Source organism: Somniosus microcephalus, chromosome 2 (genome assembly GCF_052327205.1).
Source record: "Somniosus microcephalus isolate GS21.2 chromosome 2, FLI_Smic_1.0, whole genome shotgun sequence".
In the NCBI taxonomy this organism is placed as follows: domain Eukaryota; kingdom Metazoa; phylum Chordata; class Chondrichthyes; order Squaliformes; family Somniosidae; genus Somniosus; species Somniosus microcephalus.
The window spans coordinates 370,882,663-370,898,359 of record NC_140988.1 but is presented as its reverse complement, the minus strand read 5'-3'; the positions used below and the strand labels follow the sequence as shown (position 1 = coordinate 370,898,359).

The window sequence follows — 15,697 nt, the reverse complement described above, 5'->3', positions numbered from 1 at the left end:
TTGCGAGATTAGTAAACTCAGTACCCAGGGAATTAACCCGGGACCACCCTGGTTTGTGCCTCTTTGTACCACACAGTTTGGTGCATAGAAACATAGACATAGAAACATAGAAGATAGGAGCAGTAGGCCATTCGGCCCCTCGAGCCTGCTCCGCCATTCAATGCGATCATGGCTGATCATCCAAATTCAGTACCCTGTCCCTGCTTTCTCCCCATATCCCTTTAGCCTTAAGAAATATATCCAACTCCTTCTTGCACTCCCCCAAATAGCCCTCGGGGAGGGCTACCGTAACATCTTCTCATTGCCAAGGGTGACTGGCAACTGGTGTTACAATGTTGCGCCAAAGCCAGCTTTACTCACAACCCCTCGTCCCTTTATTAGCTCCACTTTGAGTTCACTACTGCTGTTAGATCCCATACCCCACTAGCTTAGTGAAGGTTAATGCTGCCTTAAATTCAAATGACTCTTTAGAGACAGAAGTGTGAAGTGATGTATTTTGGTAGGAAGAATGAGGAGCGGAAATATAAACTAAATGATATAATTTTAAAGGGGGTGCAGGAACAGAGCGATCTGGGGGCTCACATACACAAATCTCTGAAGGTGGCAGGACAAGTTGAGAAGGCTGTTCAAAAAGCATACAGGATCCTTGGCTTCATTAATAGAAGCATAGAATTCAAAAGCAAGGAAGTTATGCTAAACCTTTAGAATAATCACTGGTTAGGCCTCAGCTGGAGTATTCTGAGCACCGCACTTTAGCGAGGATGTCCAGGACTTGGAGAAGGTGCAGAGGAGGTTTACCAGAATGGTACCAGGGATGAGAGACTTCAGTTGCGTGGAGAGACTGGAGAAGCTGGGATTGTTCTCCTTAGGGCAGAGAAGGTTAAGAGGAGATTTAATAGGGGTGTTTAAAATTATGAGGTGTTTTGAGTAAATAAGGAGAAACTGTTTCCACTAGCAGGAGGGGTCGGTAACCAGAGGACACGGATTTAAGATAAATGGCGAAAGAAGCAGAGGGGCGATGAGGAGAGTCTCTTTTATGCAGTGAGTTGTTCTGATCTGCAACGCACTGTCTAAAAGGGTTTCACTAAGAAGGAAGGGAATCTGCCAACCTAGCAGGTGTGGCCTACATGCGACTCCAATCCTGTACAACCTGTTCGACTCTTAATGACCGCTCAGCAAGCCACCCGGTGGTAACTACTACTAGAAGGCCCACCACCACCTTCTCAGGGTAAGAAGGAATGGGCAATAATTGCGGCCTTGCCAGTGTTGCCAACATCGTATGGAGCATAAACGCGACAAGCGCCGGCATCAACCATGAAGTTGGGCCGGATGGCCTGTTTCTGTGTTGCAGACTCTATGCAATTCCCTATGTCTGTAATGGCCCACAAGGGCCAAATATCTTTCTAACGCTCCCTTTCAGATTTATTCATGAAGACTTGGGCGGGGTAGTGGAGAATTGCTGGCACCTGTGGAATCCGAGCAACCGTCCGCACTTTCAGGAGCAGAGGGGAATAAACCGAAACCCAAAAGTAATCATGTTGGGTGGAGAACACCGTTTTGGTTGGGATCTGAAATTGAGACCACAGATCCTACAGCTTCGAAAATGTGGCCTAGATCACATCTTTTGTGAGAATGTTTCACCCTCTCAAAAAACCTACGGCGGTAATAACTCCTCTCTTGTGCCGTGTAGCCACTCTCCAAGTGCTCCACCGACCACACAGCAACCACAGCACTTCTTACCCACAATCCTAATGGGAACATCCCCACAGAGTTCAAGTGCAGCCTATGAGCTCGTGTGCTGACCTCCGACCTCCCACGCCCCTGCATTTCAGCCACCAACCTCCCTTGCGTTTTTATTTGTCTGAAACTGCTGACAAAAAAAACTCCCACCCTTAAAGTGCAAAATAAAAGAAATAATAAAATAAATACCGTTGAATGCGGCAGCTTAGCTCACCTTGCAGGCTGTTCCCATTGGAGCCGGTGCAGGTAGGGGGCGGTGAGGCCTGTGGCCTAACGACAGGGGCAAAGGCGCTCTTCTGTTTCACTGCAGAGATCATATTGACAGGAGAGAATGAGAAAATGCCTGGGGTAGTGTTACCATTGGAAGAGAGGGTGATGGAGGATGCCGTCATAGGAGGGCTGGACGGCATGACTGCAACAGAAGACAGATACGAAGGGAATACACGTTAGCATTCACAGTGCTTAAGGGAAGCTAAGCTACAGATTGCCTCACCTGATTCTAAGTGAGACATAGCCAAAAGTTCCTCTCCTTTCCCCCCACCCCCCCACCGCCTCCACACACACTCCCTTCTCTTTTCACTCCACCCTCTCTCTCACGCTGTTTCCATCTGCAGTACTCCGAGACATGGACCATGTACAGCAGGCACCTCACAAAGCACTGGAGAGGTACCGCCAACGCTGCCTCTGCAAGATCCTGCAAATCCATTGGCAGGATAGGCGCACCAACGTCAGTGTTCTTGCTCAGGCCAACATCCCCAGCATCGAAGCTTTGACCACGCTCAATCAGCTCCGATGGATGGGTCACATTGTCCGCATGCCCGATACGAGACTCCCAAAACAAGCGCTCTACTCGGAACTCCGACACGGCAAGAGAGCCCCAGGTGGGCAGAGGAAACGCTTCAAGGACACCCTCAAAGCCTCCTTGAAAAAGTGCAACATCCCCACTGACACCTGGGAATCCCTGGCCCAAAACCGCACAAAGTGGAGGAGAAGCATCCGGGAAGGCGCCGAACACCTCGAGTCCCTTCGCCGGGAGCAAGCGGAAGCCAAGTGCAAGGAGCGCACGTCAACCCAAGCACCCCACCCACCCGCCCCTTCAACCACCGTCTGCCCCACCTGTGACAGAGACTGTAGGTCCCGCATTGGACTCATCAGTCACCTGAGAACTCATTTTTAATGTGGAAGCAAGTCATCCTCGGTTCCGAGGGACTGCCTAAGAGAGGAGACTGCGTTCAGTTCTGGACACGGCATTTCAGGAGGGAGATATATTGGCCTTGGAGGGGGTGCAGTGCAGATTCACCAGAATGATACCGGGGACTATAAGGGTTAAATTATGAGGGCAGGTTGCATAAACTTATTTTTTTTAAATTCCCTTGAGTTTAGAAGATTGAGGGGTGATCTGATCGAGGTGTTTAAAATGTTAAAAGGATTCAATAGGGTGGATAGAGAGAAACCATTTCCTCTGATGGGATCAGGAACGAGGGGACATAATCTTAAGGGCTTATTCTTAAGGGGCTTGACAGGGTCAATGCTGAGAAAATGTTTCTCCTGGCTGGGGAATGTAGAACATGGGGTCACAGTCTGTGAATATACTCAGTGGCCCAGTAATTCCGGTCCCAACGCGTGAGTATGGACGGGGTACTCACGCGTGGGCCCGTTGGAAGTGCCGGATTTCAGCATGCACAGCGCATGCGCGGGAAACCGGCATTTCCTCCAAGGGGTTCAGAGGCCCAACGCGTGCGCGCAGGACTCTGCGTGCACGTGTTGAACTTCCTTCTTTTTGACAGGTTTGCCCATGTGCAAAGGCCTCAGCTTTTTAGAAATGTAAAAAGGAGACGTAAGGACTTGATTCTTTAAGGTAAGTGGTCTATTTTTTTAAATTATAACATTTTTTCCACAGCTTTATTGTTTTTAAGGACTTTACAGTAAGGTAAGTTTATTTTTAGATCCGATTTCTTAAAAAATTATTTTTTTCAAAAATTTGATTAATTGTTTAAAATAGTTTTTTAAAGTTATTTATAGTTCATTTAATTAGTGGGATGTTTTTTAAAATTTTATTTAAAGTTTAAGTAGTGTTTTGGGCGCCCGTAGTTTTCATGAGTTTGACAGCTCTTACTATCAAACTCATGAATGAAGTTTTCCCTCCCCTGATTGGCTGCCCAGTGCTCACCTGATCCCAGCCGGCACATTGAACTAACTACGCCGCTGGATCAGGTAAGCACAGCGCGCCGACAGCTGAACCGGGCCAGTGACAGGAATTCCAAGCAGGCCCAGGCTTCAGCTGTCGGCGCGCCGGGTGAGTGCACATTGGGGGCTTGCACGCGCGGCAAGCCCCCGAACCTAATTTCTGGGCCAATGACTCAGCATCCACAGCTCTCTGGGGTAGAGAATTCCAAAGATTCACAACCCTCCAAGTGAAGAAATTTCTCCTCATCTCAGTTCTAAATGGCCGACCCCTTAACCTGAGACAATGACCCCTAGTTCTAGACTCTCCAGCCTCTCAGCATCTATCTTCTCAAACTCTCTAAGAAATCTATATGTTTCAGTGAGAACACCTCTCATTCGTCTAAACTCGAGTATATATTTTGTTTTATTCATTTATGGGATGTGGGCATCGCTGGCAAGGCCAGCATTTATTGCCCATCCCTAATTGCCCTTGAGAAGGTGGTGGTGAGCCGCCTTCTTGAACTGCTGCAGTCCGTGTGGTGAAGGTACTCCCACAGTGCTTAGGGAGGGAGTTCCAGGATTTTGACCCAGCGATGATGAAGGATCGGCGATATACTTCCAAGTCAGGATGGTGTGTGACTTGAAGGGGATATTGGAGGTGGTGGTGTTCCCATGCGCCTGCTGCCCTTGTCCTTCTAGGTGGTAGAGGTTGTGGGTTTCGGAGGTGCTGTCGAAGAAGCCTTGGCGAGTTGCTGCAGTGCATCTTGTAGACGGTACACACTGCAGCCACGGTACGCCGGTGACAGAGGAAGTGAATGTTTAAAGTGGTGGATGGAGTGCCAATCAAGCGGACTACTTTGTCCTGGATGGTGTTGAGCTTCTTGAGTGTTGTTGGAGCTGCACTCATCCAGGCAATTGGAGAGTATTCCATCACACTCCTGACTTGTGCCTTGTCGATGGTGGAAAGGCTTTGGGGAGTCAGCAGGTGTATGTTTCAATGAGATCACCTCTCATTCTTCTAAACTCCAGAGAGTTTAGGCCCATTCGACACAATCTCTCCTCATAGGACAGCCCTCTCATCCCAGGAATCAATCTAGTGAACCTTCATTGCATCCCCTCTAAGGCAAGTATATCCTTCCTTAGGTCCCTGGGACCAAACCTGTACGCACAGTTAAATAGTGTGCCAATGCTTGAGCCTGGTTTTTCTGATTGGCGCTCTTTCGAATGGGTTACCGTGACAACGATGGGATAAATCCGGGCTCGAGGGCTCAAGGGTCACACGTGAACAACGGCTGATTGGATCGAGCTACCAAAGGCCTCTAGGTGCCTGTGGAATGATGTCTCCCCGCCCCTCCTCACCCCGGGCAAAAGTCGGTGCCCTCGGGAGAGAAGGGGGAGCAAATTGGGGGACAAAAAGACAGGAAAGTTCAGAAGGCCCACCTCACAAGGTTTGCCCCGGAGCGCCTGAGATCCAATTCAGTTGTGAACTCCAGGAGCCCAGGTGTCTCTGGCTCCACAATAAAGGAGTAAGGCTGACAGGCGAGACGTAGTAAAAGGGAAGGGGTGGCAGGACGGGGAAATCATGAATAATAAAATCCATCACGGATTAAAATGGCTGCTGTGCTTTGGCACAGGTGAGTGATCTCACGATTTGGACCCAACAGTCCACAAGGGGGTGGGGGTCATTTTGACATTGGGCGATGGTCCATATTGGTTCGAGTGCACGTTGAACGCCTTGCTCCTGATCTCCGTTAATCGGGAGAGAGGTGTTTAAGGGGCGCCCGAGCTGCTATCGCCCGTTTCACACCGTCGCCCGCCCCCGTCAAAAATTTATCCCCTGCCCTGACCCTCCAATCACTTCTAAGCCCCCCCAAAAAAACTAAGGTTCCACGTGGTAGACTGGTCACGAAGTTAAAAGCCCATGGGGTCCAGGGCAAAGTGTCAAGTTGGGTTCAAACCTGGCTCGGAGACAGGAAGCAGAGGGTAATGGTTGATGGGTGTTTGTGTGACTGAAGGCTGTTTCCAGTGGGGTTCCGCAGGGCTCAGTACTGGGTCCCTTGCTTTTTGTGGTATATATCAATGATCTAGACTTGAATATAGGGGGTATGATTAAGAAGTTTGCAGATGATACTAAAATCGGCTGTGTGGTTGATACTGAAGGAAGCTAGCTGTAGAATGCAGGAAGATATCAATAAATTGGTCAGGTGGGCAGAACAGTGGCATTTGGGGAGGGCTAACAAGGAAAGGGAATACACATTAAGTGGTAGGGCACTGAGTAGTGTAGAGGAACAAAGGGATATTGGAGTGCATGTCCACAGATCCCTGAAGGTAGCAGGCCAGATAGATAAGGAGGCATACAGAATGCTTGCCTTTATGAGCCGTGGCATAGAATACAAGAGCAGGGGGGGGTTATGTTTCAACTGTATAAAACACTAGTTAGGCCTCAGCTAGAGTGCTGCATGCAGTTCTGGTCACCACATTACAGGAAAGATGTGATTGCACTAGAGAGGGTACAGAGGAGATTTACAAGGATGTTGCCGGGAGTAGAGAATCTTAGCTATGAGGAAAGACTGGATAGGCTGGGTCTGTTTTCCTTGGAACAGAGGAGGCTGAGGGGAGACCTTGTTGAGGTGTATAAAATGATGAGGGGCCTAGATAAAGTGGATAGAAAGGACCTATTTCCCTTAGCAGAGGGGTCAAAAACCAGGGGGCACAGATTTAAAGTAATTGGTGGAAGGTTTAGAGGGGATTTGAGGGAAAATTTCTTCACCCAGAGGGTTGTGGGGGTCTGGAACTCACTGCCTGAAAGGGTGGTAGAGGCAGGAACCCTAACCACATTTAAAAAGTACTTGGATGTGCACTTGGGGTGCTCTAACCTGCAGGGCTACGGACCAAGAGCTGGGAAGTGGGATTAGGCTGGATAGCTCTTTGTTGGCCGGAGCGGACACGATGGGCCGAAATGGCCTCCTTCCGTGCTGTAACTTTCGACGATTCTATAATTCAATCTGTGGCCTTCGAAGGTCAGTGCAGAACTTTGCCCAACTTACTGGCATAAGGAGAGTTGGCAGTCGACCCATTCAGGAAGCTAGGAGAGCCTGGTATTCCCAGATTGGTCATCCCGGCGTTCCCGTACCCGTTCATGCTGGTGGTGTTGTAGTTAGACTGCTGGGGTGTGGAGCTGGTCACGTACCCACGTGGGGAGACACTGTTAGTATTGCGGGAGTAACCTGCACAGAAAAAGACACGAGGCTCATTCCAATAGTGAAAACACAGTGCAAGCAGGGCATGGACATGTCAGATACAGAGCACATGCACAGCACGAGGGTCAGATTGATAACCAACAATAAATTTGTAAAAATATATGAAAATAAACAAAGAAAAGACTTCAATTTATACTGTGCCTTTCACGACCACTGGACATCCCAAAGCGCTTTACAGCTAATGAAGTACTTTTTGAAGTGGAGTCACTGTTGTATTGTAGGAAACGTGGCAGCCAATTTGCACACAGCAAGGATCACACAAACAGCAACGTGATAATGACCAGATCATCTGTTTTTTAGGTGGTGGTTGAGGGATCAATTTTGACCAGGACACCGGGGAGAACTCCCCTGCTCGTCTTCGAAATAGCGCCGTGGGATCTTTTACGTGCACCTGAGAGCGGTTTAATGTCTCATCCGGAAAGACAGCACCTCCGACAGTGCAGCACTCCCTCAGTACCGCACTGGAGTGTCAGCCTAGATACTTATGCTCAAGTCTTTGGAGTATGTAGATAATAACAGATATCTGACTGTATTAGAAAATACCGGATCTCTGGGAGTGAGTTACACAGAGAGTAATAGATACCTGGCAGTGAGTTACACAGTTTAATGGATACCCGGCAGAGCTTTAGTAGAGGATATTGAATGGTTGTTCGTGCATTATGCGACGTAAATGCAAATTAAGCTTTCAGATAATGTTTTACTTCAGCAGTTGGTTTAATAGTGTACCCCTCTTTACCGCTGGGTATATCACACAGTTTTCGGTCAGTTTGTATCTGACAATTCACTAACGGCAGATAGCACCATACTCTACGTGGCGCTAACGTTTACACAGAAGCATAATGATTGGGACACAATCAATATAGTGAAATTAGGAAGCATAATAAGAACATAATAAAAAGTAGGAGCAGGAGTAGGCCATACGGCCCCTCGGGCCTGCTCCGCCATTCAATAGGATCATGGCTGATCCGAATCTAGACTCACGTCCACTTCCCTGCCCTCTCCCCGTAACCCCTAATTCCCTTATCTGCTAGGAAACTGTCTATCTCCATTTTAAATGTATTTAATGTTGCAGCTTCCGCAGCTCTCTGGGGTAGCAAATTCCATAGATTTACTACCCTCTGAGTGAAGAAGTTTCTCCTCATCTCAGTTTTGAAAGGGCAGCCCCTTATTCTTAGATTATGCCCCCTAGTTCTAGTCTCACCCATCAGTGGAAACATCCTCACCGCATCCACCCGATCAAGCCCCCTCACAATCTTATATGTTTCGATAAGATCGCCTCTCATTCTTCTGAACTCCAATGAGTAGAGTCCCAACCTACTCAACCTTTCCTCATATGTCAACCCCCTCATCTCCGGAATCAACCGAGTGAACCTTCTCTGAACCGCCTCGAGAGCAAGTATATCTTTTCTTAAATATGGAAACCAAAACTGTACGCAGTATTCCAGGTGTGGCCTCACCAATAACTGCAGCAAGACTTCCCTGTTTTTATACTCCATCCCCCTCGCAATAAAAGCCAAGATTCCATTGGCCTTCCTGATCACCTGCTGCACCTGCATACTAACTTTTTGTGTTTCATGCACCAGGACCCCCAGATCCCTTTGTACTGTAGCACTTTGCAGTTTCTCTCCATTTAGATAATAACTTGCACTTTGATTTTTTCTGCCGAAGTGCATAACCTCACACTTTCCAACATTATATTCCATCTGCAAATTTTTGCCCACTCACTTAGCCTGTCTATGACCTTTTGCAGGTTTTTTATGTCCTCCTCACTCACTGCTTTCCCTCCCATCTTTGTATCGTCGGCAAACTTGGATACGTTGCACTCGGTCCCTTCCTCCAAATCGTTAATATAGATTGTAAAGAGTTGGGGTCCCAGCACTGACCCCTGCGGAACACCACTAGTTACTGATTGCCAGCCCGAGAATGAACCATTTATCCCAACTACACACGAAGGGCGGTAGAAGTTTGGAACTCTCTTCCGCAAATCGCAATTGATGCTAGATCAATTGTTAATTTTAAATCGGAGATTGATTTTTTTGAGGAGGTAACAAGGAGGGTCGATGAGGGTAGTGCGTTTGATGTAGTATATATGGATTTTAGCAAGGCTTTTGATAAGGTCCCACATGGCAGATTGGTCATGAAAGTAAAAGCCCATGGGATCCAGGGCAAAGTGTCAAGTTGGATCCAAAATTGGCTCAGAGGCAGGAAACAAAGGGTAATGGTCGAAGGGTGTTTTTGTGACTGGAAGGCTGTTTCCAGTGGGGTTCCGCAGGGCTCAGTACTCGGTCATTTGCTTTTTGTGGTATATATAAATGATTTGGACTTGAATGCAGGAAGTATGAATAAGAAGTTTGCAGATGATACAAAATTGGCCGTGTGGTTGATAATGAAAAAGAAAGCTGCAGATTGCAGGAAGATATCAACGGACTGGTCAGGTAGGCCGAACAGTGGTAAATGGAATTCAATCTGGAGAAGTGTGAGGTAATGCATTTAGGGAGGGCTAACAAGGAAAGGGAATACACTATAAATGGTAGGACACTGAGAAGTGCAGAAGATCAGAGGGACCTTGGAGTGCATGTCCACAGATCCCTGAAGGTAGCAGAACAGGTAGATAAGGTGGTTAAGAAGGCATACAGAATGCTTGCCTTTATTAGCCATGGCATAGAATATAAGAGCAGGGGGATTATGCTTGATCTGTATAAAACACTAGTTAGGCCGCAGTTAGAGTACTGCGTGCAGTTCTGGTCACCACATTACAGGAGGGATGTGATTGCACTAGAGGGGGTGCAGAGGAGATTTACGAGGATGTTGCCTGGGCTGGGGAATTTTAGCTATGAGGAAAGACTGGATAGGCTGGGGTTGTTTTCTTTGGAACAGAGGAGGCTGAGGGGAGACCTAATTGAGGTGTATAAAGTTATGAGGGGCCTAGATAGAGTGGAAGGGTCAATAACCAAGGGGCATAGATTTAAAGTAATTGGTCGGAGGTTTAGAGGGGATTTGAGGGGAAATTTCTTCACCCAGAGGGTGGTGGGGGTCTGGAACTCACTGCCTGAAAGGGTGGTAGAGGCAGAGACCCTCATCACTTTGTTACGGTGTTGGGGGTAATATATTAGCATGGATAGAGGATTGGCTAACTGACAGAGAGTTGGAATAAATGGGTCATTTTCAGGTTGACAAACTGTAACTAATGGGGTGCCACAGGGATCGGTGCTGGGGCCTCAACTATTGACAATCTATATTAATGACTTGTATGAAGGGACCGAGTGTCACGTTGCTTAATTTGCTGATGATACAAAGATAGGTGGGAAAGCAAGTTGTGAGGAGGACACAAAGGGGTAGATTTTCCTGAAGCTGTCGGGAAGGAGGCGGGACTACAACTTTCGGGTTTTAGTCCCGCCTACATCGACGTCCAGCGGGCTCAGCAGGCCAATTAAGGGCCACCCGGCAACAGGTGACGTAACAGACTGAAATTTCATCTGTCAAGAGGTCTTGACAGATGAAATATCAGTGTTTCACAGCTGTTTGAAGCTGCTTAGAACATAAGAAGTAGGAGCAGGAGTAGGCCATACGGCCCCTCGGGCCTGCTCCGCCATTCAATAGGATCATGGCTGATCCAAATCTAGACTCACATCCACTTCCCTGCTCTCTCCCCGTAACCCCTAATTCCCTTATCTGCTAGGAAACTGTCCATCTCCGTTCTAAATTTATTTAATGTTGCAGCTTCCACAGCTCTCTGGGGTAGCAAATTCCATAGATTTACTACCCTCTGAGTGAAGAAGTTTCTCCTCATCTCAGTTTTGAAAGGGCAGCCCCTTATTCTAATATTATGCCCCCTAGTTCTAGTCTCACCCATCAGTGGAAACATTCTCACCGCATCCACCCGATCAAGCCCCCTCACAATCTTATATGTTTTGATAAGATCGCCTCTCATTCTTCTGAACTCCAATGAGTAGAGGCCCAACCTACTCAACCTTTCCTCATACGTCAACCTCCTCATCTCCGGAATCAACCGAGTGAACCTTCTCTGAACCGCCTCGAGAGCAAGTATATCTTTTCTTAAATATGGAAACCAAAACTGCACGCAGTATTCCAGGTGTGGCCTCACCAATACCCTGTATAACTGAAGCAAGACTTCCCTGTTTTTATACTCCATCCCCCTTGCAATAAAAGCCAAGATTCCATTGGCCTTCCTGATCACCTGCTGCACCTGCATACTAACTTTTTGTGTTTCATGCACCAGGACCCCCAGATCCCTTTGTACTGTAGCACTTTGCAGTTTCTCTCCGTTTAGATAATAACTTGCTCTTTGATTTTTTCTGCCAAAGTGCATAACCTCACACTTTCCAACATTATATTCCATCTGCCAAATCTCTGCCCACTCACTTAGCCTGTCTATGTCCTTTTGCAGGTTTTTTATGTCCTCCTCACTCACTGCTTTCCCTCCCATCTTTGTATCGTCGGCAAACTTGGATATGTTGCACTCGGTCCCTTCCTCCAAATCGTTAATATAGATTGTAAAAGAGTTGGGCTCCCAGCACTGACCCCTGCAGAACACCACCAGTACAGGAAACTCTCGATTTACCGGCACCTAAATAACCGGAAATCTCTGTTAACCGGCAAAATTCAGGAGTAGGTTCAGGTAAGTTTTACTTCATATTAGTGGCCGTTCCTGGATCTGTGGCTGGGTTCCTGCACCTGTTGCTAAGCAACAGGGACGCTTGGATCTTGTGGCTGGGTTCCTGCACCTGTTGCTAAGCAACAGGGAAGCCTGGATTTGTTGCTGTGTACGGAGCTCTCATACCTTTTACTATACCTCTCTGTAATCCGGACTTTTTGATAAACCGACACCACGCCGGTCCCGTTGGTGCCGGATAATAGAGTTTCCTGTAATTGGATATGCACTTGAAGTGCCATAACCTACAAGGCTATGGACCAAGTGCTGGAAAGTGGGATTAGGCTGGATCGCACTTTGTCGGCCGGCACAGACAAGATGGGCCGAATGGCCTCCTTCTGTGCTGTAAATTTCTATGATTCTATGATAGCTTGCTGTTAACCAAAGGGATATGGGCCAAAGGCAGGTATATGGAGTTAGGTCACAGGTCAGCCATGATCTCATTGAATGGTGGAACAGGCTCGAGGGGCTGAATTGCCTCCTCCTGTTCCTAATATACATTTACAGAGATTACTGAAATTCCTAAGGAACTGGGGAGCAAGGTGAGCAGAAGAGGAAAAGAGACAGATGCTGGAGCGCTTTTCCCTAGAAAAGAGAAGACTGAAGGGGTGACCTGATAGAGGGCTTTAAAATGATGCAGGGGCTGGATAGGGTAGACGTAGAGTAGATGTTTCCACTGACGGGGGAGTCCAAAACTAGGGGCAATAAATACAAAATAGTCACTAATACATCAGGGAATTCAGGAGAAACTTCTTTATTCAGAGAGTGGTGAGAATGTGGAACTCGCTATCACAGGGAGTGGTTGAGGTGAACAGTACAGATGCATTTAAGGGGGAGCTAGATAAACACATGAGGGAGAAAGGAATAGAAGGATATGTTGATGGGGTGAGATGAAGAGGGTGGGAGGAGGCTCGTGTGGAGCATTAAACACCAGCACGGACCAGTTGAGCCGAATGGCCTGTTTCTTTGCTGTTAATACTCAGTAATTCATCTCGGTTGAGAACCCTCGTTGTACCACAGGTTACTCACTGACGCTAACTGTGTCCAGGCTCAAGTTTGGAGATTGGCCAGCTAGGGGTGATGTCTGTGGAGCCATAACACGCACCTCCCAGCAGTCAGGGCGGGATGGAGGGGGGGGGGGAAATCAGAGATTGGAAAAGGGATTTTCTTTTCCAAATCAAGCGGCTCACTAAGTTGAAGCAAAACAGCTACTCCAGGGAGGAGTCAATCACAATCTACCTGAGCGACAGCTGTGCCTTGGTGCCAGGAGCCCGGCCCTCTCCACCAACAATCTCAGGCGTCAACTCGGCCTGCTAATTGAGAACAGAGAGAGCCTCCCTCCCCCTCTCTCTCCCCCACTGATTGCACGTGGCAGCTGTGAGGACACGGCCTCTTGATTAGGCCTCGTTTCATCCAGCTCCGACCTCCCGGGGTCCCGTAATTGGCCACAGTTACCAGAGGCGCGCGCCCCTGCAAAAAAACAGCAGGGGGCGGCTGGTGAGAAGCCGAGGGGATCTTTCAAGAGGCAATCTGCTGCCTGAAACCTTCGGGGCTCCGTGCCTACAGGCCCCGAGCTCCAGCAGCACCAGAGGCACAGCACATTAAGGCTAGAGAGGCTCAAGTGACCACACAATGAGAGCAGGCCATAGGGATGACACGTTTCCCTGTTATATATCAAAAAGCCACTTTGCTCAAACAGAGACGACACAAATTGTTCCATTTTATTTTCGTTACCTCGCCTCAGACAGGTTTTTCTTTTTTTTTTCCCACTTTGAGATGCTGATTGTCAGTTACAAACCTGAGGAATAAAGTCTGGGGTCAGAATAATCACTGTTTATTTTTCCATTACTTTTCCTTTCGGGCCAGGCAGTGACAGAAACTGGAACCGAAGGCTGGTGTTAGTCAAGACACGTCCTGATAATATAAAAGTACATTCTGGCTGTGAAAGCGATCGGTAAAATCTCAGGGAAAAAAAAAAACAAGGGTCAGCTGTGGCTCGGCGGATAGCACCCTCACCTCTGAATCTGGAGATTGTAGGTTCAAATCCCACGCTAGTGCCTTGAGCACAAAAAATCTAGGCTGGCTCTCCCAGTGCAGTACTGAGGGAGTGCTGCACTGTCAGTAGGTGCCATCTTTCGGATGAGATGCTAAACTGAGGCCCCGTCTGCTCTCAGGTGGATGTAAAAGATCCCCCGGCACTATTTCGAAGAAGAGCAGAGGTGAGTTATCTCCGCTGTCCTGACCAATATTTATCCCTCAACCAACATCAATAAAAAAACAGATTATCTGATCATTATCATATGGGAGTTTGCTGTGCGCAAATTGGCTGCCGCGTTTCCTACATTATCACACTTCAAGAAGTACTTCATTGGCTGTAAAGCACTTTGGCATGTGCGGTGGTCATGAAAGGCGCTATAGAAATGCAAGTCTTTCTTTTCTTTTTACTTCCCTCTCTATCATTCCACCCTTACCCATTAGAGCCGTGGGTCAGTGGGAAGCACTCTTGTCTCTGAGTAAGAAGTTTGTGGGTTCAAGTCCCACTCCAGAGACAACTGTTGCCAGCGCCGGTTGGACTTATTACTAGGGGTTTCATCATATGACCTCTCCCCTCCTCATCAATCAGCCTCTTTTCCTCATCTCCAATATATTTATAACCAATAAATAAAAGTCTTCAAAGAAAATGAACAAGACACACAGGGCTAGATTTTCGTGGAGCCGTCAGGCGGGGTTTCAGTTGTGTGGGGGGGGGGGGGAAATCCCAAATTTGGGGGTCCCGACACCATCCCACCCAAAACCCCGCCCCACGTAAGTTTCAGGGGCGGCGGGTACCTGCCCCGCACTGGGACCCGCCGAAACCAGGCGGGATGGGATTAGTGCCAATTAACTGCCTGTTAACAGGTAGTTAACAGGCAGTTTTTAGCCTAATCCCTATTTTGAGGGGTTTCGTGTGGGTTTCCCGACGGCTCCAAACCACGCCAGGTTAGAGGAGTCGGGCCGTCGGGTTGAAGGACTTGGAGGGGTCGCGATGTTGGCGCTCAGGTGAGTGATGGGCGCATAAGTGCAAAGGTAAGTGTGTTTGGTGTGTCTAAAGTGTGTAAAGAACTTTTACTTACCTGTACTTAACAACGTCAATCAAGGGAAAATCGCGCGGATTGGCCGGACGTCGAAGTAGGCAGGTCTAAAACCCGAAAGGAGAAGTCCCGCCTTCTTCCCGACAGGTTCGGGAAAATCGACCCCACAATGTTTAAAAAATGCCTTCGAATGATTTCCCCCCCCCCCGGGGGGTCGCTCGCAGCAGTGTCCAGGAGATTAATCTTCAATTCCTGGCGACTCCAGGGCAGTCCTGGAGGGCTGGTGACCTTATCAGAGACTTAAGAACAAAATCTAGACTGACAATTCAAGGCAGTACTGAGGGAGTACTGCACTGTCAGATGAGATGTTAAACCGAAGCCCCGTAAGGGAATCAAGGGGTATGGGGATAGTGCAGGAAAGTGGAGTTGAGGCAGAAGATCAGCCATGATCTCACTGAATAGCGGAGCAGGCTCAATTTGCTGAAAGGCCTACTCCTGCTCCTATTTCTTACGTTCTTATGTCTGCCCTCTTGAGTGGATATAAAAGATCCCACACCACTACTTCAAAGAAGAGCAGAGGATGACACAAAACCTGGACGTATCGTGAACAGTGAGGAGGATAGTGACGGACTTCAAGAGGACATAGACAGGCTGGTGGAATGGGCGGACAGGTGGCAGATGAAGTTTAATGCAGGAAAGTGCAAAGTGATACATTTTGGTAGGAAGAACGAGGAGAGGCAATATAAACTGAAGGGTACAATTCTAAAGGGGGTGCAGAAACAGAGAGA

General features: G+C 48.0%; 1 protein-coding gene across 3 annotated transcripts in view; it reads right to left on the bottom strand.

Moving 5' to 3' along the window:
- Positions 1-15,697, bottom strand: part of LOC147123760 (transcription factor COE3-like) — a 145,731-nt gene that overhangs the window by 15,011 nt on the left and 115,023 nt on the right. For 2 of the 3 annotated variants that reach the window (XM_085975725.1, XM_085975729.1), the window contains exons 7-8: positions 6,954-7,133; positions 1,955-2,152 (exon numbers count right to left, since the gene is read on the bottom strand). In XM_085975725.1, coding sequence (XP_085831851.1) covers positions 1,955-2,152; positions 6,954-7,133 — 378 coding nt within the window. The remainder of the gene's footprint in view (positions 1-1,954; positions 2,153-6,953; positions 7,134-15,697) is intronic. The other variant, XM_085975736.1, reaches the window with a different exon arrangement.